This window comes from Toxorhynchites rutilus, chromosome 2, assembly GCF_029784135.1.
Source record: "Toxorhynchites rutilus septentrionalis strain SRP chromosome 2, ASM2978413v1, whole genome shotgun sequence".
NCBI classification, from domain to species: domain Eukaryota; kingdom Metazoa; phylum Arthropoda; class Insecta; order Diptera; family Culicidae; genus Toxorhynchites; species Toxorhynchites rutilus.
In genome coordinates, this window is record NC_073745.1 from 296,483,027 (window position 1) to 296,499,588 (window position 16,562).

Genomic DNA, 16,562 nt, shown 5'->3' on the forward strand with positions numbered 1-16,562 from the left:
AGATACTCATTCCCATGGAGCAAATTCTTGTTAGGAGTTGTAAACACAACGAGGAAGGAGAGTAACTCAATTATTCGAACTAGTTTCAGTCTAGCAATGCTTTGGTCAACTCAGAGTTACCAAGAGAAAATCATTTGGTTATGATGGGAGGGGATTAATAGTTAGTCGCAGTTTGCACATATTACGATCTGTGCAGTTTGCGATTAATCGTAAATCTCATCATGCTCCCTTGTTTTCCATCCTTGTCCTTGGTCCCGAAACCACGTAAACTTTAAAAAACAAATACAATCAATAATCACGAAAAATAAATGCATTTTTTCGCAAGTGTAATATTTTTCCATAAAAGTCTAGCTCATTGGCTTTAATTTGATATGATGTTTAAGTAGTTCAAAAGATATAAATTTTTGAAAAAAGTCATTTTTGGAAAAAATGGGAAAAAATAATTTTTCGGACCACCCTAAAACCGAAATGGTCACTCTAACGAAAAGATAAAAAATACGGGTCTAATATTTTGCGATAAGGAACAACACTACCAATTTTTACGAAAGTCTGAGAACCACTATATCGATTTGGCATGGAATGGCTGATTAGAATAGTTACAAGCTGATGAAGCGAGGGGTTCGAAAATAAGTTGCCATTGCACTATTCCAGCCCATCTGGTTATATGAAACAAAGAAAACCGAACAGATTCTGAATCAGTAAAGGCACCGCTATCGCATGAACCTCGGAAGTCAAAAGCATGTTTTTTTTTTCAAAATGGCGGCCGTTAGAAGAAAAGACACTGTTTCATACGTTTCATTTTACGTATCCCGAATTTTTAAGAATAATAAAATTTGAAAAAAATATGATTTTATTGGTTCATGCGATAGTGAGATGCCTACAGATTGTATTCATTATGCAATTGTGGCGGTTCTTGTGGAAACTTTTAAAAGATTGCGAATCCTAGATCTGTGCACTTCAGCTGGAACCGAAACGGCATACGATTATTAAAAAAATTTAACCAAATTCAGCAAAACAACCTAAAGATTCATTTCAGAAAAAAAGATTGTCTGTTTTTCCTGGAATAACTGGTAATGTGGCAACTTTGCGCCCTCAGAGGAACATAGTTAATCCAAAGAGGTACACATCCCTCCAACTGCAAGGATCGATTTGCCATCTGTTCTTCGAAAAGTCGTATTCTCGTCTGCAGAAACGGTCGATGATTCATTTAGAAACCATTTTTTGAAGTTTTTCAAGAAAAATGAAACAACTGCTTTGAGAAAAGTGGTTCGAATGCTGAAAGGTTGAAATTGTATTTTTTTTATAAATGTGGATTTTGAAGATTATCACGGATTGGCATGTCGTGTGTGTGGCATAAAGCCGAATGTCTAGAGTTTTGAGTCACCTTTTGATTGGATATATGCAATGGATAGAATGCTTGTGATTCTTTAATTACAAACATTTAGTCAATGTTAAATCATAGGATGATTGTGCTGCTTCCGCGAAAGTATTCATATATTGAATTATCTAATTTGAAACCTCGAAGTTTTCTGCAAGCGATAGGATTAAGAACACAACAAATGGTGGTAACTAAAAACCATACATATTCGATTTTGTTCGCTCTAATGGGTCTACCTGTTGAAAGTTGTCAATATAAACCTACCCGCATCGTCTGTGAAATTGATACCCTCGCTTGCAAAATATACCCATAATCCATACTTGCATCCGACCTGCATGGTATTAATAATCCTTCGTAACGTGTTTCAGATCATAAGTTTGTGAACGTCCGCGTGAAATACAACCTTACGGAGCAAAAGCCACAAACACATTTGATAGCAATGGCCACATTCAATCGTCTTTCACAACCCCATCAATGCCTTATCGAGGAAGATATTAGTCGGTGGGAAACTAGCGGACTCCAAACTGAATGTTCCAAATCCTGCTACCACCAATACCACGAGGATGAACTGCGCTTATTTTGTACGCACTGTCGGGTGATAATTTGTGACAACTGTAATGCTGGTGAACACTTCAATCACACCCTGCAGTCGGTGGATCAGTTGGTTAAGCATTGCGTCGATGAGCCTAAGAATAATGGAAAAAGTGTAAACATTGATTTGAATAAACCGATTGGAAAAAATATATCGGCGGCTACCGTTAAGAGCATCCAGAAAGCTCTGGCAGCACTTGGAATTAACAAAGAGGAAAAAGGGAATTAAAGTTATGTATTACTAGGTTTATATTAAAATAAAGGAAATATTCACAAATACTTACAAACATACTTTGTTCAGCCTTTAATTTAAAAAAAATCCCTTATCTGACGCTATTTGATTGGACAAGCGCTAGTCATGGATGTGATTTCTTGTTCAAAAGCAACTTTTATAATTTTTAATTCAGTCCACAACTAGCATCCAGTTTGGACTTCTTGGCGTGATAGTCAAGTTAATCCAAGCGGCGTCAATGACACGAACCCTTCCCGGTTATTCGATTATATAGGGTTGGGGAAAAAGAAATGTCGTATTTCTGATCAAAATTTGACGCTTTATTTAACATACTTAAAATTATCCAATTTAAGTCAAATATGCGCCGTTTTGTTCGCAAACTTGTTGCCATTTAGCAGGCAACTTCATTATCCCCCTCTTATAAAACCCCCTCCTTATTTGCAAAAAAACACAGACAGCCAGTTTTCGCAAGTCTCATTTGAGGCCAACTTAGTATCACCAAGAGCGTTTTGCATGGACCGGAAGAGATGATAATCACTTGGAGCCAGGTCCGGACTATACGGTAGGTGGAATAGGACATAGGCTCCTGGCGGGTCATCAAAGATGTGTGAGGCCGAGCGTTGTCCTGGTGGAAAACAATACCATTCCTATTTATCATTTCTGGCCGCGTCTGACCAATCGCCTGCTTCAAACGGTCAAGCTGCTCACAGTAGAGAACCGAGTTGAGGGTCTGGCCATAGTTAAGCAGCTCATAGTGGATGATTCCCTTCCAATCCCACCAAACACACAGCAAAACCTACCTGGCCGTCAATCCGGGCTTGGCGATGGTTTGGGCGGCTCACCGCGCTTCGACCACGACTTTTTTCACTTTAGATTGTCGTACGTTATTCACTTTTTATCACCAGTCACCATCTTCTTCAAAAATGGGTCGAGTTCGTTCCGTTTCAGCAGTGCGTCGCAGGCGTTGATTCGGTCTAAAAGTTTTTTTTTGCGTCAACTCGTGTGGCACCCATACATCCAGCTTTTTTTGAAATCCAATCTTCTGGAAATGGTTCCAAACGGTTTTATGGTCTATACCCAGTTCCTGGCCAATCGAGCGAGTGCTCACATGCCGGTCTACTTGGATGATTTCAACGATTTTATCGGTTTCCACGACGATTGACCTACCAGTACGGGGTGTTTCTTCGACAGCCACTACACCAGAACGAAATCGATCAAACCAACGTTGTGCTGTGCGAATCGTTACAGTATCGGGTCCATAAACTACACGAATTTTTTCGGCCGCCTTCGTTGCAGTTTTACCTCGCAGGTAGTAAAAACGTAAAATATGACGAATTTCTTGCTTGGTGGACTCCATCTTTGACGCGCTATAACTTGAGACTGAAAAGGACAATCACAACACTGTCAAAACGATACTTGTAGCACAGATTGTCGTCTTTACATAGCCGTATAGTATGACCCGATGCGATAAGTACAACACAAGATATGTTTAAGTGTTGCTATATACAGTAGAACCCCGATTATCCGCGAGATAGTCGGGCCAGGTCATCGCGTATACCGGAAATCGCGGATAACGCAATATAGGACTAAAAATGACGTACAAACACAAAAAAAGATATTTTAGCATGAAAACTATGCTTCATCAATACAGAAAATATTGAACTATCAATCCGTAAGGTCGTGTACATCAGAGATCAGATAATGTGAAAGTCATGACCAAAACAAAAAAGCAAGAATCTACCACTCACGGACAAATTTCGGGAAGGTTTATAAAATTACTAGGGTACTCACTTTCGCGGATAATCCGCACCGCGGATCAACCGCACGCGGATAATCGAGGTTCTACTGTATTGACAATATACGACATTTCTTTTCCCCTAACCCAATACATATTCCCAAATATCTTCTATGTATCAGTTCTTCCTTTACAATCGCTACATTATCTGAGTTTGATACATAGCGTTCCGATGGAGCCGCCCCGTTTGTAGTCGCTGTTTGGCTCTCAATATGGTGCAAAAATGCCTCCGTTTGGTTCCGATCCTAAGGATGATGACATGCGGATCAAGACAAGAGATTATATTTTGTTTTACCATTAATCGTGATCATTGGGGCCACTGTGCACAAACCAATTGCAGTCAATCGGTCTTCCCAGCGCCCAAACCATGCCAAACGGATGACCCCCAGAAGCTTATCCCCCAAACCGTTTTGGTGTTAGTGAGTTTTCATTCGGGGAAAGATCATTAAACCGCACACATCTTTACACCTACTGCCCATATCTGTGAGTGAGCCGACAACGATTCGGAAACGAGTGGAACACATTCGGACAAGTAACCGTTCGGGAAAATGGCTTCCTTCGGAGATCGTGTGCGGATGAGGATAGTACTGCCACGGCTTACGGTACCGAGGACCAAACTCCGCACCGGAGAAAGTCATGATCGGGGTGCGAGCATCGCGGTCCGATCGCGGTGCCGTTCTATTAATAGCGGAGGAAAGCCAGACGGAAAATCAGTATAAACTAGACTTCAACTTGTGTTGTGTATAGAGCTTGTGTGCTTGTCAACGGGGAGGAGATTTTCCACTGGCCGCTGATTACTGCAGGACGATACGGCACTCGGATCGGATCGGAGCTCAATGTGGTAAGATAACGAGGTAGTACCCCATTTCTCAAGGGTTTGAACCGCCGGCAGGCGGATGGTCCAATCAATAATTGATTTGGTTCCACTTTGCGCGTCCCCACGTCCCCACGGCGTGTGTTAGCCAACGCGTTCCAATGTGGCCTTATTAACCAGGCGCACGCTTTTTCCCTTTCTTAGTTTCGGAGGAGGGGAGGGAGATGTGTGGGGTTTTCGGTGGCAGACGGCAAAGTGGGTTGTGAATCATTAAGCGAGGCATTTTCTTCACCCTGTTGCGCGCTGCTGTTGACGTTCTTTCGGTAGTTGTTTTTCTCTGAGATCGACTTTTACTGCTTCGTCTCGGTCTATCCCGTTTTCGCCCCCCGGCTTGAGTCTTTCGTTGTGGTTGGCCTGGCCTAAGCTCCGCTAATTGGAGTCTGCGCGCATTGTCGTTTCGTCGTCGTCGTCATCGTCATTGAAGAAGCCAACAGTAGAACAGGAGGAAAACAAGACATTTGTCTGCAGCTGCTCGAAAGTCATAATAATTTCATTTATACGGGATGGAAAGTATTCCACGCAGCACATTACTGCTCCAGGAGGGCGAAATCAGGTGACCCCGATGGACAAGAATTCGACCTAGGAGGCAATATGTTTCTCGAAAATTATTTCCCTACTGCATTCCAAGGGAATAATAACAAATTGATGATTCCACTAATTTCCCTTATATGTAATTTCTAAATAATTTCTTCAACATAATATTTATTTTATTTTATTTTTTCATAATATTCGTATACACCGGTTCTAAAGAATCTATCAGAATAAGCCTTAGTGACTGTCATGAGCGATTGGTTACATCACACATATTATGATGGGTCGTGTTTTTATCTGGTCGAAGATTTTTCGTAGATGAGATTAGTTGACAGAACGCCATGGTCAGAACTAAAAAAAATACGGAAAATACAGTTTCTACAAACTTTATGTTGAAGATGCACCACGTTTCAAAAGAGTAGTTCTATTCCTAAATTAGTCATCCAAAATCCTAAATCTAATCTTAAAATGTAAATGCTGAAATCTATGATCTAGCATTTGCATCTGGAATTTGTTACCATTTTTACCATATTTGTATTTGTTACTGAAAACTGTTATCGAAACCAGAAAACTGTTACCTAATTCTGAAAAAAAATTATCTCAATCTGAAATCTGTTATCTGAATCTGTAGCTGAGATTCTGAATCTGAATATTCAAATCTGAAAATCTGAATCAAAATCAGAATCAGAATCAGAATCAGAATCAGAATCAGAATCAGAATCAGAATCAGAATCAGAATCAGAATCAGAATCAGAATCAGAATCAGAATCAGAATCAGAATCAGAATCAGAATGAGAATCAGAATCAGAATCAGAATCTACATTAGAATCGAAATTAAAATCTGAATCTGAATCTGAATTTAAAAATCACATTCAGTCGCTAACTATTTTCAAACTTTTATTATTTTTCGGTTTTTTTTTATTTTTCAATTTCAAAAACTGATTTATATATATTTTTTCTATTTTTCAGTTAATCAATTTTTTAATTTGTAAATTTTTTAATTCTTAAATGAAGTTTTCTGATTTCGAAATTACAAAATTTTATAATCGAAAAGCTGCAGTTCAAAAAAATTATATCAAGAATCAAATCCAGAAGATTTGAATTCATAAAGTCCAACTTCCCGAATTAAAAACTGTGAAATTCAAAGATCCGTAATAACTAGAATATAAAATCGATATTTTCAAATCGTATCGAATTAAATCGAAAATCTAAAATTTTTAACTCGGGAATCTCAAATTTAAAAAAATATGAAATTCCAAAATTCAAAACTCAAAACTTAAATAAACTGAACCCAAAAGTAGAGAGTTAGAAAATCTTACAATCTAATTTAAAACTTGAAAAAGTTAAAAGCCTGTAATTCAAAAATGTAAAATCCAATAATCCGCAAAATATTCAACATGAAATACAAAAATCATAAATTTGAAATCTAGAAATCTTAAAACCCATTTTTCAACCCAGAAATATTAAATCAAATATCTTGAATACAAAAACTTGAAATTAAAATAACTCTATATATCAAAAAATTAAAACACAAAAACAAAGAAGAATACAAAATAGGAAAATAGGAAACTAAAACTAAATAGGAAAATAAAATAACTAAAAAAATATATAACAATCAAATGAATAAAAAATAGACAACTAGAGAAAGGAAAAGAGATGAAAAACCAGGAACAACAGAAAAAATAAATAATATACAAATATAAAATTGAAAACTACAAAAAAACGAATGAAAAAACATAGAAGCTAGGAAAGAAACAATAAAGAAACCCGGAAATGGAAAATCGAAGTTGAAAAATTAAAAAAAGAGAAAAATAGAAAACATTGAGAAGTAAAAAGAAAGGAAAATGTTAAATAGAAAAATAGAAAAAAATCAAAAACTTAAGATTGTAAACCCCATAAGTGTAAAATCTAAAAATTCTAAAAAACCAAATTCCAAGAATTTTAATAAAAATTTTTTAAAACTTAACGATATGATATCCGGAAATCCTAAATATCAAAAACCTGGAACTAAAGATCTCGAACTCAAAAATCTGAAATTCAGAAATCTGAAACCCAAAAACCTGAAATTCAAAAGTAAAATTCAAAAATAAAGAATTTAAGAATATGAAAATCCAGATATCGAAAATTTAAAATACAAAACATTATAAATATAAATTATAAATTATAATTAAAATGCTAACATAAAAAACCCAATTGTGGAATGAGAAAAACCTAAACCTAAAGAACCCCGTTTTCAGAAATCTAAGATTCAGAAACCAAAGGTTCAAAAATTTGAAAATCCTCAATTCAGGAATGAAATCCAAGAATATGAAATTATATTAAAAGCCTGAATCCAATTGTGGAATGAAAAAACCTAAACCCAAAAAATCCCGAATTCAGAAATCTAAGATTCAAAAATCAAACGTTCATAAATTTGAAAATCCTAAATTTAGGAATGAAATCTAAGAATATGACATTATATTAAAATCCTAAATCCAACTGTGGAATGAAAAAAACCTTAACCCAAAGAATCCCGAATTCAGAAATATAAGACACAAAAGCAAAATTTCAAAAATTTGAAAATCCCAAATTCAGGAATGAAATCCAAGAATATGACATTAATCTAAAAAAACATAAATTTTGAATTCTTAAATCCAAATATCAAAACTTTTCAATTAAAAAAAATTAAAACCGCAAATTTAAAATTCTGAAAAAAATTAAAAAGGTATGAAATCCAGAAATCCAGAGATAAAATCTAAAAATTTGAAATTCAGAAATCTGAAATCCAGAAGTTTCAAATTCTAGAATTTTTAATTCGAATATACAGAAAATCGAAAAACCTAAATTCATAAATCTGGAATCCGAAAATTGAAATCGAATTTTAAAATTTTAAAATATAGATACCAAATATGTAAAATCTACGATCCTAAACACAAAAATCCACACTATAGAAATCTAAAATCCAAAACTCCGAATACTCGAAAAACCAAAAATCTTCAAATTTAAATACAAAAAACTTAAAGTACCAAAAACAAAAATCTGAAAAGTCTATATTCCAAAAAAATTCAATTCTAGAATCCTTAAAATTTAAAACTTCAAAATCCAAAAATAAAAAAAACTCAACTGAAAAATCCAAAAATCAGAAATCTAAAATCCAATACGTAAATTTTACAGTACTGAAAACCTCAAATCCAGACACCTGAAATCTGAAAATATCCTAGAGTCTATAATGAAAAAAATTAATTAAAAAGCATCAATTATCCAAAAATCTCATCTAATAGTTTGCACATTTACATTCCAAAAATCTAAAATCTAAAAATCCAAAGTCTCTCGAATCCAAAAATTTAAAACCCAAAAGTTCCTGAAACCTTATTCAAAAATATAAAAGTTAGATATAGTAGTGGAACAGTGGAGGATATAGTGGTGGAACATCTAAATTAGTGGATTTGAATAACATTTTGGAAACTAAAATTTGAACTTAAACTTAAAAATTTCAAAACCAAAAACTTCTCAGGTCCAAAAAACTAAAATAAAACCACCTAAAAGTGTCATCGAAATTTTGAATTCTAATTTTACAAATTTACTGGATGATATTTTTGGATAAATACAATGTTTCGACAATGACAGAGTTATAGAACTTTTTTCTTGTTTCGGACTCTGTTGCCTCAAACTGGCTCTACATTAAAAAGTACGCTACGGAAGACGATTTTGTTCCTTTCATTTGAAAGATGAGAAAATTTAGTACTAGATATAGTAGTGCAACATCTAGATTAGTGGATTTAATTAACATTTTGGAAGTGAGAAACATAAAAGTTTGTAATTTTCAATATGTTATTATTATTTTTATCATAAAAATTTATATTGAACTTGATTGTTACTATCAATTAAATTATAGCTCTCTAGTCTAGTCTATAATTTGTTCTTTGACATCCAACTTCTATCTTTCTTAATTTTGCTGTAATATCGTTATAAACAATTAATGGTGAAAAATCAAGCAAAATCTTCAAAAACCACGATTTTCACCCCACTGTACATAAAAAAGCCACCTAAATTTCACCTCAACGTTGAAAGGTTACATTTTTTCTTGAAATAAGTCATAATTGAAGCACAAAAACATATTTTTTTCAGACTGTATATAATCGACTCCAAAAATGTATATAATCGAATCATATACAGGGTGGGATGGAAGGATTTGTTTTTGCAATAGCAAAGTAAAGAAGTGGAATTTAAATTTTTTTTTTTGAAATTCATTTAGTTTGGTCCAAGGAGATTTGTTCTAACTACTTTTTGATTATGATATCTCGTAAATGACCGCCTCTGGCCTTGACCGCAAAATGTGCCCTTTTTTCGGCATTTTCCATCACTTTGCCCAATGTTTCGGCCGATATGGCAGTAATTTCTTGTAGGATATTGTCTTTCAGCGCAGCCAGGGTCCTTGGTTTACCAGTGTATACCTTGGATTTTAAATATCCCCATAAAAAAAAAGTCAGGAGGCGTCAAATCAGGTGATCTCGGTGGCCAGTCATAATCGCCGTTTTTCGATATTAATCTTCCGGGGAACATTTCGCGCAATAATTTGGTCGTGGCAGCCGCTGTATGGCATGTAGCGTCGTTTATACGGAAACATTTTCAAATCAACACGAATTATGCGTCGGAGAGTGGTTCGAGCGATGCCTAACTCTTGCGAACGATGGCGACCTGATGTCGATGGAGTCTCTGCAACACTGGCTCGAACGGCATCAATATTCTCGTCGAAACGTCTTGGTCGTTGTCTGGACAGATGACTGGCATTACCAACACTACCAGACGATATAAATTTGGCATATAATCGACGTATAGTGTTGTCTCCAGGCAATGTTTTAACTTTATTTTTATTTTTCCACGCACGTTTAGTTAACACAGTTGAGAAGTTATTTTGAATGTACAGCTGAACAATTTCAGCGCGTTGTTTAGGTGTGTATTGTTCGATGGTTAAAATTGTACTGAAATGACGCTTCCAACGCGGTATGACATTTGTTAATCTGACATCTCTGTCAAAAGTTATGGGGTTGCCAGATGCTTCCACTTTAAATGGCCCACCCTGTATAATCGAGTCTGTATATAATCGAGTCCGACCTGTATTAAGTGGTGGGATATTCCTTTTTTTTAGTTTTTAGTTTTTTTGCATTTTAATTTAAACTTTACACTTTTAAAAATTAGAACTTCAGATTTTTAGATTTGAAATTTTTGGATTTTATATTTTGAAATAATGAATTTTGGGTTTGGGTTTTTGATTTTTAATTTGAGATTTTCGTTTTATCAATTTTGAAATTTCAGATTATTGAATTTCAGTTTTTTTTTCAAATTTAAGATTTTTGAATTGTAGAGTTATGTATTTTTGGGTTGTAAAATTATGGATTTTTGAATTGTAGACTTATGGAATTTTGAGTTTTAGAACATTATGTTATGAATTTGAAACATAATATACAGTAACGTGTCCATTATACGCGTGTCTCAAAATCAGGTCTCAGATGTGTTTCGAAGTTGCAATCTGACGCACGCTTCACTTTCTTCGCATTTTTGTTCATTTCATGTATCATGGGAAAGTATTGAATCTTTGAGAATTGAATTGACAATTTTGAATTGTCACATATATGAAAAAATTCTAGATTAAATTAAATTTGTGATTCAACCTTCAAATCTTGAGTTTTGTAGTCTAGATTTTTCGGATTTTGATATGACCCAAAACAGAAATCAAATGATATTCGAGTCATACTTTGAATCAGTTTAAGTTAAGTCTTTTGGTTTAACTTTCTCAATCATGATATCTTGCTTCCCATCGTAGCGCGTTTTGAACACCGATTCTCCCTCGGAATCCTCCGTGTTGAGAAATCCGTCTCGCTTTACTTACAAGCCCAACACGGCAAAGAGTGATGGACTCCCGATACACATCTCACATCACAAATGAGCACTAATACTGTAAACACACCCATACCCGTCGTGACTTAGTTATCGTTCATCACTACCATAAGAGCTGCTCGCTTTCAGTCGACAGATGCAATTTTCGTTTAAAATATTGGCGACCCTCAAATGTCGCACGCTTCGTGTTCCCGTCCCCGGCATTACTACTGTGTGTATGTGCGTACGTGGAGTATCCGTATGTGTGTGTGTGTGTGTGTGTGTGTGTGTGTGTGCCTGCGTTGCCTAATTGACATCTCGGCACCGGAATCGGCATCCCAAATGACATCCCTCCTCATCAATCACCGATGTCGACCGCGTGGTCGTTTGTCGTCTTCACGCCGCGCGCCTTTCCTTCGCGCGGTATCTCTCGGGGGCCACGGATCGGAAAACAGCGGCGGATTGTGTTCTGTGTGTGTGCGCCGTGGCAAAGTTAGTTGAAAATCATTACCTCTAAAAGTCAATCCCTCGGAAAGAAGAAGTTCATTAACACAGCAATTTTCCCCGGCGAAGATCGACGGAATCGGAGGAATCCCCCTTTTGCCACGCACCGTGGACGCGACCACGTACCACGTGTGCGGCGGCTCCTTGCCTCTCGAGAAAGCAATATTTTCCGAGATGCTCTGATTATTAGTCTCGCGGCAAAACATATGCATCAAAACAGGCAGACATCTTTTGCATCTGCGCCGTGCATTTGTGCAGCCCTCCCTCTCTCTCCTTCTCTCAAGTGTGACGCACAGCATCATACCATAAGTCATCACTGACGCATCGCACACACAGCGCCCGCAATAAGGAAGGAACGAACGGCGGTTCAGAACACGACAGACACGTGCGGCGGCCGTTCTGGCTTCCGGTGTGTACCGCGTCTGGATTATGTGCTGTGCACTTTTCCTTCTTAATAACAAGAGTTTGCTGGGTTGGCTGCTGCTTTTCTCCGAGCGTTGTTGATGCGGCACTAGTCGTCGTAGTTTTCGAGGAAATTGAAAAAGAAAGCTGTCATAATCGGGTTCGGGGATCAACTTGGGTTGGGCTGGTGCCATGGTACAATTGTCTCCTGGTTGTTGATTTTTTTCGTTTTTATTTGTGATCTGGAGACGCTACTGTTTCGTAGAGTGGCAGGCATCTGTTTATGTCACGGAAATGAGGCTAGGAAATGAGTACGAAGGTACTACACGTGTAGTGAAAAGTGATAACTGTGGAGTAAAATGAATTAGACTATCGAAATACGGAATAACCTGAAAATATGTGTTTTTTTCAATTTTTAATTTTAATTTTTTTTATTGTTTGAAAAGTTCAAAAGCTAGCCCGAAAGCTATTTAATTTTATACGAAAACTGTCTAAGAACTAATCAGCTAATAAGGTTTTTAAATATATACTGTAGGGTGCCAATGAAAATGCTCATCTCGAATTTCCAAAAGTTACTCAATAAAAAATGTTCACCACCTCGAGAAAACGCCCTATGTCAAATATCAGCTCAATCGGAGGGAAAGTAGCGCAAAGCGGTCAAAGTTTGAGCTTTTTTGAAAATCGAAAAATCGCCCAAGGGAGGAGTAAAGGAAATCGGGGTTTTCGATAATTTTTTTTGATGCCTAATGTCTTAAAATTGCATGAAACGTCGAGATCGAGTGTCATCTCGAAAAAAAAATGGTAAAAAATCGACAGTCTGGGACTTTTGACGTAGAACTGCGTCTTTCAGGAAGGGTGCCAAATCAGAAAACAGGTCACGTTTTTATGAAATAACGTTAACGTTAATAACTATTTTCACTGTGAACGAATTCTCATGATTTATATACCAATCGAATCGGAAATTCTCTAAGATTTGAGATTTGATATGCAATACATTACAATTCGCTAATCTCTAAACGGTTTAAATTCATGAAAACTGGAAGAACTTCCCTTTTTCCCATACATTTGTTCTGCCGATTTGTGTGCTAACCCTACCCGTATTTCAAATGCTTATAACTCGAACATTTCTCGATAGATCGGAAAGATGTTTGCATCAATTGATAGCAAATATTTCTACGCGTCTATCACAATTAATAAAATGTTATTTTTCATGAGATGAACAATTGAATAACTGAAATTGAAATCTCAAGCGTCAAGCGCCCTAACTGCCAAGTTTTGATTGGCCCGATTCACGGTTTCCCCAACACAGACTTCAAAATCGATGTACCTGTGGAAATCCGCCTTGAAAATATACATGCAAGTCGAGGGTATTTTTGTTCCCACTGAGCTGTGTTTCCCTAACACGGACTTCAAAATTAATGTGGCTGTGGGAATCCATTTTGCAAATACATGCAAGTCAGGGTGTTTTTTGGTGTTGAGTACTTTTGTACCCGCTTGCCGCTATGCAGACCGGAATATGTTTCCCTAAAACGTACTTTTAAACTGAGGAGCCTGGGAAATCGTCATTTCAGATACTAGAGGTGAATGAACTTTCCCGGTTCGAGAACTAGGTAAACGTGAGATGTGCAATAATTTCAGAGGGAAATGTAAAATACAATGATCGTTTGACAATTCTTCCGTTCACATATTTTGGTAGTCCGAGGCATCATATGTAACGTAAAAGGACGTTCATCAAATTTATTTGTAACGAAGAACATAATCTATTACAAAAATTTCGATGCATTCTAAAATAATATCCGAAGTGGTAAACAAGTGGATTGCATAATGTAATTGCGTAGTTCTACGTCGAAAATATGCGGACCCCTTACAATTTTTTCGGAATACGAGACGAAACGTGTGGTTTTAGGTGCCAATAAAAATAGTTTATAGTTTATAGATCTTTTCAAAAAGATCGATCTTGTCGAATCGATTTTCCAAACGACGTGGGGATCGATCCACTGATTAAATCGGTACCAAACAATCGATCTTTGCCGAATCGATTTTTGCTGAATCGATCTTTGAAAAAAAAAAAGTTTATCTGATTATTCTATATAAATGTCGTTTTTTCTTCAAACAGGGATTTCATATTTCTATTCAAACATCAAAAGTTTTGTTTTGGTCCTCAGCATGAAGGACATAATGCATTCATCTTGTCCCGTCAGGCAGTCGTTTTAATAAATAAATTAATTTAAAAAGCATAATAAGATTCAACAACCGCTATTCAACAACAGCCCAAAACGATACCGCCCAGAACTCAGCTTAGACTGATCCCATAAAAACCAATCGTACCATACATCTGTCATTTAGTCGAAGCCGATTCTTGATTTTGACGCCAGTTCTTGGAAAACAACCGTTCGCCTGTAATTGATGTCAACATCAAGTTCAGTGATCCTATGTGTACCAGTTGCGCATATGATCACTGAACTTGATGCATAGGATCACTGAGCCCCTCAATAGCTGCCGCTAGTTCTGTCTCTGTCAGCATTTGTACAGAAATAAATCGTAGAAGAAGCGATCCAAATGTTGACATTATGTTTCAAAAAATGTTAGTTGGCCTTTGGTGAGATAAAAAATCGATGCATACTGAAAAACAAACCTACAAAAAGATCGAAAAGATCGAAGGCAAAATAATCGATTTTCTCGATTTTTATTGGCACGACGAGATAACTATTTTTATTGGCGCTTAAAAACGCCCGTTTCGTCTCGTATTCCGGAAAAAAATCAAGTCCCAGAGTGTCGATTTTTGACATTTTTTTTGAGATGACACTAGATCTCGACGTTTTATGCAATTTTAAGACATTTGGCTTCAAATTTTTTTTTTCGAAAACCCCAATTTCCTTTAGTCTCTTGGGTGATTTTTCGATTCTCAAAAAAGCTCAAACTTTGACCGATTTGCGCCACTCTCCTTCAAATCAGATAGAGCTGATATTTTGCATAGGGTGTTTTTTCGAGGTGGTGAACATTTTGTATAGGGTAACTTTTTTAAATTTTAGGGTCGATTTTTTCCCATACATTCATTGTCACCCTAATATACACTGATAGAAAGAAAATAAAATTAAAATTAACTTTCATTTTTTGTGAACTCAAAAATCATTGTTTTCCTTCTCTCATGTGCATTTGAAACGTTGAAACTTTAAGTTATAGTCGAAACAATAAAAAAATTGAAAATGTTTTTCTATTATATAAAACTTAGCTTACCCGGCGAATGTCGTCCTGCCAAAATTTTCTTTTTATATTCAAAACGGTATGTGCAAAAGTTCAGCTGATTTTTAAGCTGACTTTCTTGTTCGTTCCTTCACTATAGCCATAATACAAAAAGTTCGTATGGAAACTTGGTAGAATGGTGCTTCGGATGTTTCCTTAGAAAAAATCGAATCATCATAATAAACTCTTGAGAATATTTTTTGATGGCCTTGAAAAGGACCAATGTTTTGCGTGGTTTTTCGCAACTCTCTCGTAGTCTTCATGACCGTACGCTGCCTAGAGCGACACTGGAATAGAAAATAACAAACGGGCGGAGTCTGAGTTGCAATATTTTCCTTCTCGTTTTGACTTCACAATGTTAGTGGTATATGAAAATACTGCCTCGCCGCTGCATGAGTTGATCTGACTGCACTGGTAGTGAAGAGCGGAAATGCATAGAACAAATGTTAGAACTTGCTTCGTTAACACGTTAGGCCCCGCGTCGGTCCTCAGGGGCCGACGTTGAGCTTTTCGGTAGGCTTTTCGCGGACTGACTGGGACAGATAGTTTCAAAATAAAAAAAAATAAAAACATTTGTTCTCGGATGTTTTACAAAAGCGAAGTAGTCGCTAGTTGAATTTCTGAATATTTTGCATTCATACAATAAGTATTATTGGGAGCTGGGACCGACACAGATATTGTCCAATCGTTCTTGATGTGGGCTGAATGGAAAGCGCAGCATAAAAAAGAATCGGGGCTCAAAGTGTTAACTAGAAATATACAGAATAGCAATGTATATTGAACAAATATTAAAGAAACTCCGATTCTGTTGGTATGCAAATCAACAAAATCCGTTCGCAGTACAAATAGTTGTTAACAGATGTGCCATGTTTCCTAATTTGGCATCCTCAATGAAGAACGTAGTCTTATGTCAAAATTAAATTATACAGAAACTAACCTGTCGATGAAATGATCATTCTGATTCATAAGTTTAAAGCAATGTAATATTGTAATACCACATCCATGCCCCAAACATAGCTGGAGAAGTTCATTGTTGTCAACCGTGTAGATTACCAATACTCTTGGTAAACCCACAGTAATCGCTGGAGTTTTCACTCCCAGAAATATTCGGGTAAATAAAATAGTGTCAATGATTTTTTTTCAAATTGCCGAAAAA

At 36.4% G+C, this 16,562-nt stretch overlaps 2 protein-coding genes across 5 annotated transcripts in view; both read left to right on the forward strand.

Annotated features, from left to right (window-relative positions):
- The window catches only part of LOC129771248 (uncharacterized), a 43,207-nt gene extending 40,999 nt beyond the window's left edge, over nucleotides 1-2,208 (forward strand). For both annotated transcript variants that reach the window (XM_055774705.1, XM_055774706.1), the window contains exon 2: nucleotides 1,747-2,208. In XM_055774705.1, coding sequence (XP_055630680.1) covers nucleotides 1,747-2,198 — 452 coding nt within the window. In that variant the 3' untranslated portion in view covers nucleotides 2,199-2,208. The remainder of the gene's footprint in view (nucleotides 1-1,746) is intronic.
- LOC129771247 (myocyte-specific enhancer factor 2) overlaps nucleotides 1-16,562 on the forward strand; it is a 224,506-nt gene that overhangs the window by 107,652 nt on the left and 100,292 nt on the right. Inside the window, exon 1 of one of the 3 annotated variants that reach the window (XM_055774694.1) lies at nucleotides 4,717-4,837. The exons of the other annotated variants lie outside the window; for them this stretch is intronic. The gene's annotated coding sequence lies outside the window, so the exon portion shown is untranslated. Of the gene's footprint in view, nucleotides 1-4,716; nucleotides 4,838-16,562 lie in introns of those variants that run through there. 3 annotated transcript variants of the gene reach the window in all.